This window comes from Crotalus tigris, unplaced genomic scaffold (genome assembly GCF_016545835.1).
Source record: "Crotalus tigris isolate CLP2741 ecotype Arizona unplaced genomic scaffold, ASM1654583v1 scf7180000024348.693503, whole genome shotgun sequence".
Taxonomy (NCBI): domain Eukaryota; kingdom Metazoa; phylum Chordata; class Lepidosauria; order Squamata; family Viperidae; genus Crotalus; species Crotalus tigris.
In genome coordinates, this window is record NW_024100517.1 from 537,501 (window position 1) to 552,646 (window position 15,146).

Below are 15,146 nucleotides of genomic sequence, written 5' to 3' on the forward strand. Positions count from 1 at the left end.
CTTCTTCTTCTTCCTCTTCTTCTTCTTCTTCCTCTTCTTCTTGTTGTTGTTGTTCTTCTTCTCCTCCTCCTCCTCCTCCTCCTCCTCCTCCTCCTCCTCGCTTTCACTCTGCCAACCCCAATCCCTTCTAGCACTGATGATGTTACCTAGTTGGGTCAGGAAACGTCTGCAAGAAAACTACCAAGCTCAGAGAACATCAAGGACCACTCATTCCTCTCCTCCTCCTCCTCCTCCTCCTCCTCCTCCTCCTCCTCCTCCTCCTCCTCCTCCTCTTCCTCCTCTTTCTCCTGCACTACACAAAGTCCTCCCTTCTAGCGCTGATGATGTTAGCTACCTGGGTCAAGAAACGTCTGCAAGAAAATCACCCAGCTCAGAAGCACCAAGCACCCCACAGCCACTGTTCTCCTCCTCCTCCTCCTCCTCCACCACCACCTCCTCTCCACAAACCCCACTGACTCCCTTCTAGCACTGATGATGTTCGCTACTTGGGTCAAGAAACATCTGCAAGAAAACCACCAAGCTCAGAGAACACCAAGAACCCCACAGTTAAAGCCCTGAACTATAAATATTCTCCTTTATTGATATAGGAGAGCTTTTCGTACAATTCTACAGTTTTAGTGGTCAGATGCCCAGAGGCATGCCGCTGAGATGGGTGGTCACGGCGATGTGATGAATCAATAAAATTAAAAACCAATACATGCTCAGAGAGGTCTATAAACATTTACAGCTCCTTCTCCCTGAATTTGCAGGCTGGCGTTTGAACAAGACATTGGTGGCGTCAAGACGGCCTATCTGGGTGACTGTGAAGGTGAGCATCACTCCCGGTTCCAGAGTCTACAGGTCAAATCTTCCAGTTTTGGCTGATTCTGCCTGTTTCCGACTTTTGAGTTCAGTTTCTGGAGATCTGAGATTAACTGCCTAACCCTGATAGAAAGCCCAGACTAGGGGTAGGCAACCTTGGCTCTTATATGACTGGTGGACTTCAACTCCCAGAATTCCTGAGCCAGCCACACTAAGGGAGAGGTTTCCAAGCTGAGCCATGCTGGCTGAGGAATTCTGGGAGTTGAAGTCCACCAGTCATAGAAGAGCCAAGGTTGCCTACCCCTGACCTATACCATCTCAGACAAGTGACTGTCTAGACCAGGGGTAGGCAACCTTGGTTCTTTCATGACTCGTGGACTTCAACTCCCAGAATTCCTGAGCCAGCCACGCTGAGGGGAAAGGGAGAGGTTTCCAAGCTGAGCCAGGCTGGCTCAGGAATTCTGGGAGTTGAAGTCCACCAGTCATAAAAGAGCCAAGGTTGCCTATTCCTGGCCCAGACTGATTGACAAACAGGCCATCTTCAGCTAGAGAGTACAAATTGTTTACTTCATTTTAATTTTCTTTATTTATCCCATTTATTAGCCGCCCATCTTACTACCAGGTAGTAAGTACTGGGCGGCTTACAATATTAAAAAAATAAAACGTCAGGAGGTCCTCGACTTACAACAGTTCGTTTAGTGACCAAAGTTACTCAAAAAACTAATAATAATAATAAAGTTGGAAGGGACCTTGGAGGTCATCTAGTCCAACCCCCTGCTCAGGCAGGAAACCCTATGCCAGGGGTAGGCAACCTTGGCTCTTTTATGACTCGTGGACTTCAACTCCCAGAATTCCTGAACCAGCTACGCTGAGGGGAAAGGGAGAGGTTTCCAAGCTGAGCCGTGCTGGCTCAGGAATTCTGGGAGTTGAAGTCCATGAGTCATAAAAGACCCAAGGTTGCCTACCCCTGCTCTAGAAGTTTCTACTAGACCAGGGGTAGGTAAGCTGAGCCGTGCTGGCTCAGGAATTCTGGGAGTTGAAGTCCACAAGTCATGAGGGGGCCAAGGTTGCCTACCCCAGCCCTATGCCATTTCAGACAAAGAGCTGTCCAAAATGACTTACCACTGTTTTTTCACAGATACAACCGTCGCAGCATCTCCGTGGTCACGTGATCATAATTCAGAGGCTTACTAACTGACTGACTTGTATTTATGACAGTTTGCAGTATCCCAAAGTCACGTGATCCCCTTTTGCGACCTTCTAACAAGCAAAGTCAAATGGGGAAGCCGGATTCTCTTAACGACCCTGTTATGACATTAACTGAAGTGATTCGCTTAAAACAAATGTGGCCAGGAAGGTCATAAAATGGGGCAAAATTCACTTTAACAACTGCCTCACTTAACAACGTAAATTTGGGGCTCAGTTGGGGTCATACGTTGAGGACTACCTGTACACAAATAAAATACTACAAGAGTAGTATTTATTCCGCAAAATTCTGAGGCTATATTGGCCAGTCATACCACAGCCAATTTTATTTTATTTTATTTCTACTTGTTTCATTTTAGTGAAAAGAAGGACATGGGGTGATATGATAACTCTCCTCTAATATTGGAGGGGCTGTCACGGAAAAAAACGGGCTTGGCCTATTCTCCAGAGCACTTGAAGGCAGGACAAGAAGATCATAAAAAAAGAGATCAAACCTAGAATTAAGGAAACAATTAACCAGTGGAACCACCTGCCTCCAGAAGTTGTGAATGCTCCAACACTGGAGGTTTTCAAGAAGAGATTGAACAGCCACTTGTCTGAAATGGTATAGGGCAGTGGTTCTCAACCTGTGGGTCGGGACCCCATTTGGGGTCGAACGACCATTTCACGGGGGTCGCCAAACTATACAGCCCGCCATGTTTTTCCCCTTTCCCTTAGCTTTTATTCTATTGGCTTTTGAAAGCCAATAGAATAGACTCTCTTGAATAGAGTCTAATTCTATTGGCTTTCAAAAGCCAATAGGAATTGTCCAGGCTGTCTCTGCCCTGCTGAGCCCGCCAAAAGTCCCATTCTGCAAACGGTGCTGCATCAGTTGAGTAGTCCTCGACTTACAACCGGTTGAGTAGTCCTCGACTCACCACCGGTTTGGGGTCGCGGTATTAAAAAGGTTGAGAACCACTGGTATAGGGTTTCCTACCTGAGCAGGGGGCTGGACTAGAAGACCTCCAGGGGTCCCTTCCAACTCTGATATTTTGTTATTGTTAAAGGGGGAATAGAGGAACTGGCTTCATTTAGCGTACAACAGTGTTTCGCCCCCATAGCAGCTTTCAGCTGCGTGAACATCAACTCCCAGAATTCCCTTGCAGAAATATAATATTACTATAAGGTTTTCCACTTAGCCTCACAATTGTCCCAGCGTTACTCAGGAATTTAAAAGAGCCAAAGAAACTCCTGAGCTGAGGTTTCAGCAAGCAAACATTTATTTTGATCAAAATGGAGTTGGGTGACCCCATCTCTCTTCGTGGCTGGTGGAGAGATGAAGGCAACAACCAGGAAAGGTGTTTTCCACCTTTTATACCTTTCCAGAACAAAAAGATCAGATCTTGGTAGCAAGCATAAGATAGCCCCAAAAAACAATTCCAAGATGATGACTCCTACTCAGCAACCCAGGCTCCATCCGTAACTCCATTTCCTCTCCCCTTACCGTGCTCTTTTCACGTAAGCAATCACCTATACCTAAAGCATGAAACATTTGCTTTTGTATAACTAATTTCCCAATATGCTGCTTGCACATAAACAAATATATATATATATATATATATATATATATATATATATATATATATATATATATATATATATATATTTTTCTGAGGTTTTCGCGGGTATTTGTATATAGGTCTTTGGTTGTTCGGGTTTTCTCCCGCGTAAAATTGGAAGTGTCTTGGCAACGTTTCGACGAAGTCACATTCGTCATCTTCAGGCTGGTGTTTTTAGCTTCTTGCTTTGAGCAGCAATGTGTGGTTTTAGCTGTTTCTTCCTTTTAACTGCCAGTGAGGGTATGAACTGATTGGATGGGAGCTTGGCTGTGTTCTGATTGGGTGGAGGTGTGTTCTGAATATATGTAGGTCTTTGGTTGTTCGGGTTTTCTCCGCGTAAAATTGGAAGTGTCTTGGCGACGTTTCGACGAAGTCCCATTCGTCATCTTCAGGCTGGTGTTTTCAGCTTCGTGCTTCGAGCAGCAATGTGTGGTCTTAGCTGTTTCTTCCTTTTAACTGCCAGTGGGGGTATGAACTGATTGGGTGGGAGCTTGGCTGTGTTCTGATTGGGTGGAGGTGTGTTCTGATTGGTTAGGGGCGTGGCTGTGCTCTGATTGGCTGGGGGGGTTGGCTGTGCTCTGATTGGCTGTGCTCTGATTGGCATGTCACCACCACACATCCACGCAAAAAGCAAACCCAAAGCCACACCGATGATAAGGCACGACCACAAACCAGAAGCCAGACCAGAGCTGCATCATTAGCCACTTTAAAGCCCTCCAATCCATACATGAAGCAAACTGACACCCTCCATGAAAATGAGGCACGACCACAAACGCGAAGCCAAAAAATAGCAAGGCAGCCCAAAATCTTAAACCCCTCTGCAACTCAGACTAACCTGAGCACAACCAAACAGAACACTCCCCCAGCCAATCAGAGCACAGCCAACCCCCCAGCCAATCAGAGCACAGCCACGCCCCTAACCAATCAGAACACACCTCCACCCAATCAGAACACAGCCAAGCTCCCACCCAATCAGTTCATACCCCCACTGGCAGTTAAAAGGAAGAAACAGCTAAGACCACACATTGCTGCTCGAGGCACGAAGCTGAAAGCACCAGCCTGAAGATGACGAATGGGACTTCGTCGAAACGTCGCCAAGACACTTCCAACTTTACGTGGGAGAAAACCCGAACAACCAAAGACCTACATACAAATACCCGCGAAAACCTCAGAAAACAAATATATATATATATATATATATATATATTTAGCTTGCTAACAAAGAATAAAGAGAACTGGTATAGCTATTTCGAGTTCCTTTAACTCTCTTCAGCCAGACTTACTCTTCTGAGATTCGAACCTGGGCTATCTGCATGTTAAAGGTTATTTGGGTTTTCTCCCGGTAAAATTGGACGTTTCGATGAAGTCCCATTCGTCATCTTCAGGCTGGTGTTTTCGGCTTCGTGCTTCTAGGAGAAGCACGAAGCCGAAAACACCAGCCTGAAGATGACGAATGAGACTTCGTCGAAACGTTGCCAAGACACTTCCAATTTTACGCGGGAGAAATCCAAATAACAAAGACCTACATACAAACACCCGCGAAAAACCTCAGAAAACACACACACACACACACACACACACACACACACACACACACACACACACACACACACATATATAATATATATATATATATATATATATATAGATATATATATATATATAGGTCTTTGGTTGTTCGGGTTTTCTCCCACGTAAAATTGGAAGTGTCTTGGCGACGTTTCGACGAAGTCCCATTCGTCATCTTCAGGCTGGTGTTTTCAGCTTCGTGAAATTATAGTGGTTACAGAGTACCCCTACTATATATAGTGGTTACAGAGTACCCCTACTAATATCAATATTACTAATATCAAGCTTAAGCATCATAAAATCCCTTCATTACATTATGCAAGGCAGTTGTGAAGCGAGTAGCCCCCAATTTGGGCTGGACTAGAAGACCTCCAAAGTCCCTTCCACCCTTTGTTATTCTACGTTATTCCTACAGGCCTGGTGACCGAAAGCTTTGTGGATGAACCCAATGGGCTGGTGTCCGTCAACTTGCTGGTCATCTCTTCCGTGGCTGCCTTCGTCATTGGAGCAGTGATCTCGGGCTTCAGCGTCTGCTGGTTCATCGGACATCGAGATCGCAAGGAGCTGGCCCGCCGCAGAGACAAGGAGAACATCCTTGCGCATGGCGAATCCGTGGTCAGCGTCAGCCGGCTGGGAGACCGGCGCTCCCGGGGACCCGGCGGGCAACCAGAAAACCTCTTGGCTCCGCTCATGCAGAACGGGTGGCCCAAAGGACTGATTAAGATGGGCCAGCACGACCTCGATTCGGGGGTACTCCCCACGCCAGAGCAGACCCCCTTGCAGCAGAAACGGTACCCCAAGCCGTGCAGCTGGGAATATAGCCACAATCTCATTAACGCTTCCCTGCGCGGAGGAGAACCACCGTCCTCGGTTATCCTTCTCCACGCGGGACACGCCCCGGTGCCGTCGCACCTGAGTTCCGGACGAGTCATCCCCATTTCCTGCCAGTCTGTGCTGATGGACCAAGAACTGGACAGCGAAGGAGCAGACCTCTCGTTAGACATGCGCTATCTGCCGGTGAGTGGTGGCGAGGGTCTGAGAAGCATCCAGCCACAGCCAGGCCCACTGGCGCACCGGCCCTGTGGGACTCGGAGCTCGTACGGCAGCGAGCTGCCTATCACGCCGCACGACAGTCCAGATCGGCGGCGGGTTGTATCCGCTCCGAGCGGGGACACGGGCAATCAGTGGAATCCCGAGAAGCTGAACTTCAACAGTAACAGCACGGGCAGCAAGGGGAGCGCTCACCTGAGGCGCACCCACACGTTCAACAGCGGGGAAGGTCAGGCAGCTCACGCCCGGGTCCAGCGGACGTCAACGCCGGGCCCTCAGCACACCCTCACAGACTACAGCCACCTCTTGAAATACAGTGGGGCAGAGCGGACTCCGTCTTCGGTCAAATAGGGCTGGTCAGGGGGTGTGTGGCTTGGCTTGATAACCTTCTTCCTTGCTGCAGAGAGGAAGAGGAGGAGGAGGAGGAAGAGCAAAGCAGGAAAACAACAGTGAGAGATGCTTGATTTCCCCCGTAGGTGGCCTGGAGGGGCCGGCGTGCCCCACTTCCCAAGCGTGCAGATTTGTGTCCCGTTCCAGATCTGCGCGCGACACAAAAGGAGGCTCTTTTCTTCGTGTGTGCGTGTGTGCGTGTGTGTGTTTTGGGGGTTCTCTTCATCCTGGCGCTTCCTCATTGGATTCTTCCTGGCCTTTGCAAAACTCCTCCTCCTCCCTGAGGGGGTGGGCAGGCAGGGGCAGGCCCGGGCACTGCCCCACCCACCCGCGTGTGGGCAAAGGGACTGTCGGTAAGTCAGGAAGGAACAGCGATTGTGAAACGAGTTGCAACGAGTATCTGCTGCTAAGAAGAAGAAAAAAAAGAACGGGAAGGCTGCACAAAGCATTGGGGGGGGAGCCCTCCTGGTTTCTTTACTCATTCACTCTTCTCTCTCCCCCCCCCCCCCGCATTTTATTTTTTCTTTTGGGCTCTGGAAGGGTGGGGGGATTCAATTTCGGACTGCGAAAGCGCTTTCCGAAAATGACCATTGTCCGTTTCGTTTTTCCTCTTTCTGTTGTTGTTTTTTTTTAACGTGGTTCCAGAGGGTCCCACGCGTGCCAACACGCCCAGATGTGAACCGCACATCCTGAGCTCCTGCAGGGCTGTTGTTCCTCTCTAGGAACAAGAACTTTCTTGGGGGAAGAGACACCCCCCCCCCGAGTCCCCTTCTCCTTGGTGCTACATGTGGGTCCCACCACTGCAACAGTTGTACTCGCGTCACACCCGGCTCGCAGCACAGAATTCCTGGGTGTTCCACGCTTAGTGGCAAGGCTGATCCTGGTGGGAGGGAAGTGTGTATGGCTGGAAATTCATCCTAGATTTCAGGGGTTCCAGCGGGGCCTACCTAGAGAGGATTCCCAGCTTTGTAAAATTCTGTTTCTTGCCGAGATACTTGGGTTGAGTTTGCACAACATGCTAAATCTGCCACTTCCAGAACTGTGCTTTATAGAACGAAATTCCAGGCTTGCCCCGCAAAGGGTAAGTAAACTAGCCAGCCCCATTTTAACTTGAGAGTGTTGTGTGAACCTTTTAGAAGGCGAGGGTGCGCTGGCCAGCTTGGTCTGATTAGAATGAGCAGTTTTTGAACGGGTTTTATCAAATTATAGAGAGCGGAAGCACGCTGATTTCAGTCCGGCTTTGCGAAGGACTGTGGCGCAGCGGCCAGCTCTTTGCTTAAGCCAATGGTTCTCAACCTGTGGGTCGGGACCCCATTTGGGGTCGAACGACCATTTCACGGGGGTCGCCAAACAACGCAGTCCGCCATTTTCCCCCCCTTTTCCTTAGTTGTGCTACTCTCTTTTATTCTATTGGCTTTCGAAAGCCAATAGAATAGACTCTCTTGAATAGAGTCTAATTCTATTGGCTTTCCAAAGCCAATAGGAATGGTCCAGGCTGTCTCTGCCCTGCTGAGCCCGCCAAAGGTCCCATTCTGCAAACGGTGCTGCACCAGTTGAGTAGTCCTCGACTTACGACCGGTTGGGGGTCGCGGCATTAAAAAGGTTGAGAACCACTGGCTTAAGCCCTGCTAATGATAACACAAATACAGGGGTATCGGAAGTGGAGGTTGCCTGCCGTCCCTTGTCCTGTCTCCCCACTCCATGAAAGTTCCATGCATTCCCTGGAAGTTCTGTACACTACGTGGACGTGCCACGCACTTCATAAAAATTTCATGCCATCTGGAATTTTTCTGTGCACTCCCCGAGACGGTTCTGTGCACTTCATGGAAGTTCCGTGCACTCTGTGGGAGTTCTGTAAATCCCATGGAAGTTCTGTGCACTCTGAAAGTTCTGTGCACTTCATGGAAGAGCCATAAAATCCATGGAAGTTCTGCATAACCCACGGAGGTTCTGTGTACGCCATGGAAGGTCTATGACTATGACATGGATGGGGTTGTTTGGGGATGTTCTATAAACTTGGTGAGAGTTCTGTGCACTCCGTGGAAGTTCTGTGCGTCCCGTGGCAATTCCATACACTCCGTGAAAGATCCAAGCATTCTGTGAAAGTTCTATGCACTCCCTGAAAGTTCCGCGCCCTCCGCAACCTTCATGGAAGTTTCACGCACTCCGTGGAAGTCCTGTAAACTCCACGGACTTTCTGTGTACTCTGAAACTTCTGCGCACTTCACGGAAGTTCCATACAATCCATGGAAGTTCTATATCATCCACGGAGGTTCTGTGTACTCCATGTTCCATGACTGTGACGTGGATGAGGCGGTTTGGGGATGTTCTCTAAACTTCGTGAGAGTTTCTGTGCACTCCGTGGAAGTTCCATGCCCTCCGTGGAAGTTCTGTGCACCTCATGGCAATTCCGTACATTCCGTGAAAGGTCCATGCAGTCCCTGGAAGGTCCACGGAGCCATGACAGAATTGGCTTCCATGGAGCTCCATGGGTAGACAACATGGTCTCCTACCAAATTCTTCTACCTTCATTCTTAGTTTTGTTTTGTTTTTGTAAATAAAAAAAAAAAAGACCTTGGCAGCTGCGTACACACTGTAGAAGTAATGTGCCCGAGGCAAAAGATAAAGTATCTTCTCTTGACAGTCATGAGAAAAGATAAAGTATCTTCTCTTGACAGTCATGAGGTTTTGCGTCCTGTACAGGACAGCAAACAGTGTTCTCCTTCCTTCAGGGAAGGCCACTTTGGTCATCATTCACACAAGGCAGGATAAGAAGCAACGGGTGGAAACTCATCCAGGAGAGAAGCAAGCTAGACCCAAGCAGAAATTTCCTGACAGGAAGACCAATTAACCAGCGAACAGCTTGCCACCAGAAGCGGTGAATGCTCCAACGCTGGAAGCTTTTCGGAAGAGACTGGACAACCATTTGTCTGAAATGGAGTAGGGTGTCCCGCCGGAGCAGGGGGTTGGACTAGATGACCTCCAAGGTCCCTTCCAACTCAGTTATTCTGTTCTTCTGTACTGGTTTAGTCATTCATGGGACTTAACACAGGGTGCATCTGAACCTCCAGAAGGGAATATGGAGGCATGGACATCCGTTGATGTGGTTGGACAGGTACGGACACCCCCCCCCATCCACCCCAGTAGCTCCCAAAGCTGGAGACTAAAATATATAAGGAACGGTTGCTAGAATTGGGTATGTCTAGTTTAACGAAGAGAAGGACAAGGGGGGACATGATAGCTGTATTCCAATATCTCAGGCGCTGCCATAAAGAAGAGGGAGTCAATCTATTCTCCAAAGCACCTGAAGGCAGGACAAGAAGCAACAGGTGAAAACTAACCAGGGAGAGAAGCAACCTAGAACTAAGGAGAAACTTCCTGACAGTCAGAACAATTAACCAGCGGAACAACCTACCTCCAGAAGCGGTGAATGCTCCAACACTGGAAGTTTTTAAGAAGAGACTGGACAGCCCTTTGTCCGAAATGGTGTAGGGTTTCCTGCCTGAGCAGGGGGTTGGACTAGATGACCTCCAAGGTCCCTTCCAACTTTACTACTATTACAATTAAAAATGACTATTACAATATATACACCCGCACAAGAAACTCGGGATGGCGTGACTCACGCAGAGTGGCAACAGGAGCCCTCTGAGAGAGTTTGACTCTGCTAGACTTCTTCCTTTTGGCTTGGAGAGTGCCCCCCCCCAACCCCCAAGAATGGCTTGGATGGAAGCCATCTTCTCCTTCAGCCTTTGTTTGGAAGGAAGTGAGGAAGAGCAGGGACTCAATCAGAGGCACAGAATTCCTAGCGGAGCCTGTTCATCTTTGACTTACTTTCCTGGGGCATCACAACGGAAAGGGATGAGAATTCATTTTCACCTTCTCTAAGCACAGAATTTTTCCACAGCCCAAACAGAATTCTTGCAAGGATTGCAAAAGGAGCAGCAATCACACTTTTTGTGCGGTGTTTCTGCCGGTGTCCGGCTGCATCGACCGCCTTAATTGTGGTGCCGTCCAGAGGGAAACCAAGGGCCGCCGGTTTTGGGTCTAAACGAGCTTGTGAACCTGTCCCCCACCTTTCTTACAGTTCACCTCAATGGTGGCTAGGAGCAGGAACACGGTTAGCAAAAAGTACAGGCTGCTCTCAGCTTACGACTGCAATTGGGATAAACTTCCGTCACTAAACAATGCAGTCGTTTAATGTGGGACGCCGATAACCTCTTTTTTTGCAGTCATTAAGAAAATCGCCACTTGGTCATTAAGTGGATGCGGCTTCCCCCACTGGCGTTTGTCGGACAGTCACAAAGGGTGATCACACAATCCTAGAATGCTGCAATTGTCATAAATGCATGTTCCTGGATTTTGACCTTGGCGATGCTGCAATGGTCATAAGTGTGAGGTCCGATTGTAAGTCAGCTTTTTCAGTGTCATCATATCTTAAAGCATGCTGGCTGGGGGATTCTGGGAGTTGAAGTCCATGCATTTTAAAGTATGTTGGGTGAGGAATTCTGGGAGCTGAAGTCCACCCATCTTAAAGCATGCTGGCTGGGGGATTCTGGGAGTGGAAGTCCACCCATCTTAAAGCATGCTGGCTGGGGGATTCTGGGAGTTGAAGTCCACCCATCTTAAAAAGCTGCCGAAGTTGAGAAACACTGATTTGTTTAGCATGTTACATGAACCAACCGCAGAATCTTCTAGTTTCCAGTTTTTCATGCGAAAGTAATCCAACTTCTGTGACCGAAGCCTCTCAGTCAGGTCCTGAAAAAGTTTGAGAACTTATTCTACAGCAGTGTTTCTCAACCTTGACAATTTTAAGGCATGTGGACTTCAACTCCCAGAATTCCACAGCCAGCAATGCTGGCTGTGGAATTCTGGGAGTTGAAGTCCACATGCCTTAAAATTGTCAAGGTTGAGAAACACTGTTCTACAGTCCTTCAAACATCATTGTACCAAAATAACCTGCTTTTTCTGCTTTCACATATGGTTGGGAGAGCCCAGGGCAGAATTTCTCAACTTTAGTGACTTTTAAGATGGGTGGACTTCAACTCCCAGAATTTCCCAGCCAGCCTGCTTTAGAATGGCTGGACTTCCACTCCCAGAATTCCCCAGCCAGCATGCTTGAAGATGGTTGGACTTCAACTCCCAGAATTCTCCACTCAGCATGCCTTAAGATGGGTGGACTTCAACTCCCAGAATTCTTTAAGATGGGTGGACTTCAACTCCCAAAATTCCCAGCCAGCATGCTTTAAGATGGGTGGAGGCCTAGGGAATCTGCCCTGCTACAAGTAGTCCTCGACTTACGACCACAACTGAACCCAACATTTCTGTCGTTAAGGGAGACATTTGCTCAGTGAATTTTGCCCCATTTTAGGACCTTTCTCGGTGCAGTCGTTAAGTGGGTCACTGCAGTTGATAAGTTAGTAATCCGCTCGTTCAGTGGATTTGGTTTCCCACTTGTCAGAAGGTCGCAAATAGGGGATCCCATGACTCCGGGATGCTGCAGCCGTCATAAATATGAGTCAGTTGCCGAGCGGTCAATTTTTGATCCCGTGACCGCAGGGATGTTGAAACGGCCGTGTGAAAAACGGTCCTAAAGTCACTTTTTTTCAGTGATGTAACTTGGAACGGTCACTAAATGAGCTGTCGTAAGTCAAGGACTACCTGTACTACAGTCCTTCAAACATCATTGTCACGAAATCACAGGTTTTATCGGGGTTGGGAGAGCCTAAGGCAGAGTTTCTCAACTTTAAAATGTGACTTTAAAACGTGCGGACTTCAACTCCCAGAATCCCCCAGGCAGCCTGCGTAGAAACAACTATAGAGAATTGATGTCTTTGGAGATTCTCAGTCAATCCAGGCCCCTGGTGGTCCCAAAGATGCTTTTTTTTTTCAGGAGGCAGTTGGACTTTCTTGTTTTTCTTTGAAGATGTTTCGCTTCTCATCCCAGAAGCTTCTTAATGCAGTGAGCAGCGTGCAAGTTTGTACACTGGAGAAACAAAACGACTTCACAAACGCAGGGCACAACACAGGAGAGCAAACCCATCAGGACAAGATTCAGCAGTTCATCTGCATTTAAAAGACGAAGGCCGCCTTTGAGAACAGCCAAGACACACATTTTAGAGGGAGAGGACCGCTGGTTTGAAAGAGGAGGCAAAGAGGCCATCTAGATCAAAATTGACCTCCCTCTCCCTCAACAGAGAGGGAGGGACACAACATCAAGCATCTCCAGTCTACAACACGGTCCTTTCTGCAGTTACAAGAAGGCTCCACGCCCATTTGCCCCACTCAGGTGACCTTGAGGACACAGATAAACCTCCAAGTGGCCTCAACGACTCTCTAAAAGGAGGCAAATGACCAGCTGTCTGCAAGGAGTATAAATCCTTCCCTTCCCCACCATCTGGTCAGAGCTGAAGAAGTTTCTTGGAGGAGAAGGGAAACAACTTCAAAGGAAAAACAAGAAAGTCCAATTGCCTCCTGGAAAAAGAACCTTTGGCCTAGAGCAGTGGTTCTCAACCTTTTTAATGCCGCGACCCCCAACCGGTCGTAAGTCAAAGACTACTCAACTGGTCGTAAGTCGAGGACTACTCAACTGGTGCAGCACCGTTTGCAGAATGGGACTTTTGGCGGGCTCAGCAGGGCAGAGACAGCCTGGACAATTCCTATTGGCTTTTGAAAGCCAATAGAATTAGACTCTATTCAAGAGAGTCTATTCTATTGGCTTTCAAAAGCCAATAGAATAAAAGGGAGTAGCACAGCTAAGGAAAAGGGGGGGGAAAATGGCGGACTGCGTTGTTTGGCGACCCTCGTGAAATGGTCGTTCGATCCCAAATGGGGTCCCGACCCACAGGTTGAGAACCGCTGGCCTAGAGAATTTAGGATCTGCTCTTATACATCCATTGAGGGTTGGTTAAACCGCATTAGGACTTGGAGATTGTGTGAATTTAGCCATTCCATCCTCAATTGTCCTCCCCCCCCCACCCGTATTTTGTTTAACATAACCTCAGAGCTTTTGTTGATGGAAAGTGGTTGTCATCTTTTTTTTTTTTTTTTTTCAGAAAAACTGTCCGCTCTGATTTCTGACATTCATCCTGGGAACGTAGGGGGAAAGCAGGACCTCTCCACCCTCCCCTATATATCAGGGTCTCACCACCTCGACAACTTTAAGGTGTACGGATTTTGACACCTTAAAGTTGCCAAGGTCGAGAGTCCTCACTCTCAATCCTAAAGGGAAGAGATTCAAAAATAATTTGGCAGGGCCGTGCTCCAACCGCTGTGGGCATTTGGGCTGTGTGAAACCTCCGTGTCTCAAGGCAGTGTACCACCGCAAAAGAGCAGCTGGGGGACAGCAGGTGTACGGGTGGGCTTTGACCCTCCCACCCATCCTGGGTGAGCTTTGACCCTCCCACCCATCAGGGCACCCGAGCTAATGTAGGAAGGGGATTTAATGGTGCCTATTCGAATTTGGGGCAAAGAGAGAAGTCGCACGTTTCATTTTGGGGGGAGAGGGCAGCCGACGAACCGGGTGGAATTTGGGCAGGGGTGAACCCCCCAAGATTTTACAACAGGTGAAGGGAGGGAGTGCAGTGATTGCAGCTCTGTCGTGGACTTAAGAGGTTGGTGTCAACCCTGAATCTCTCCCACCCCCACCCCACCCCCCTGGCAATGCCCCTTCCCCATGGAGACAAGAAAGCACACTGTAAATATGAAGTGTGGGGCGCATGTGGCCTTGGGGGAAGGGGTCTCGTAGAATGCAAGTTCTCCCACCCGGTAATTTTTTTTTCATCTTTGTGTTCCTGCATGCAATAGCAGTAACGGATTCTCTGTATCACTCGAGAGAAACACAATTTCCCTTCCAATAAACCTTGTTTACAACAATTGGATCCTCTTGTTCTGCGGTGTCGTTCCTGCGTCCAGTTTCGGTCACACACACACACACACACACCCCATGGAAGGGGAGGTTGAGAGGCTACAAAGAGCAAGAGAGACGATGAGGGGGCTGGAGGCTAAAACATACCAAGAACAATGGTGGCGGGAATTGGAATGAAAAGAAGAACTAGGGGGTGACATGATAGCAGCCTTCCAGTATCTCAGGGGCTGCCCCAAAGAAGAGGGAGTCAAGCTATTCTCCAAAGCCCCTGAAGGCAGGACAAGAAGCAATGGGTGGAAACTAATCAAGGAGAGAAGCAACCTAGAACTAAGCAGAAATGTCCTGACAGAGAGAACAATCGGGACTGAAGCTAAAATATACGATAAATGATTGCAGGAATTCTCTAACAAAGAGAAGAACTAGGGGGGGGACAGGATAGCAACTCTTCCAGTATTTAAGGGTCTGCCACAAAGAAGAGGATGGGGGGGTCAACCTGTTCTCCAAAGCCCTTCAAGGCAGGACAAAAAGGCAGGGATGGAAATTAATAAAAAAGAGAAGCAACCTAGAACTAAGGAGAAACTTCTTGACAGTGAGAACAATTAACCAGTGGAACAACCTGCCTCTGGAAGCTGTGAATCCTCCAACACTGGAAGGTTTTAAGAAGAGGC

At 48.3% G+C, this 15,146-nt stretch overlaps 1 protein-coding gene across 7 annotated transcripts in view; it reads left to right on the top strand.

The window, feature by feature from the left end:
* SEMA6B (semaphorin 6B) overlaps positions 1-14,491 on the top strand; it is a 214,499-nt gene extending 200,008 nt beyond the window's left edge. For 6 of the 7 annotated variants that reach the window (XM_039326970.1, XM_039326969.1, XM_039326972.1 and 3 more), the window contains 2 exons: positions 750-808; positions 5,590-8,001. In XM_039326970.1, coding sequence (XP_039182904.1) covers positions 750-808; positions 5,590-6,575 — 1,045 coding nt within the window. In that variant the 3' untranslated portion in view covers positions 6,576-8,001. Of the gene's footprint in view, positions 1-749; positions 809-5,589; positions 8,002-13,666 lie in introns of those variants that run through there. The other variant, XM_039326973.1, reaches the window with a different exon arrangement.
* Positions 14,492-15,146: the final 655 nt, after the last annotated feature.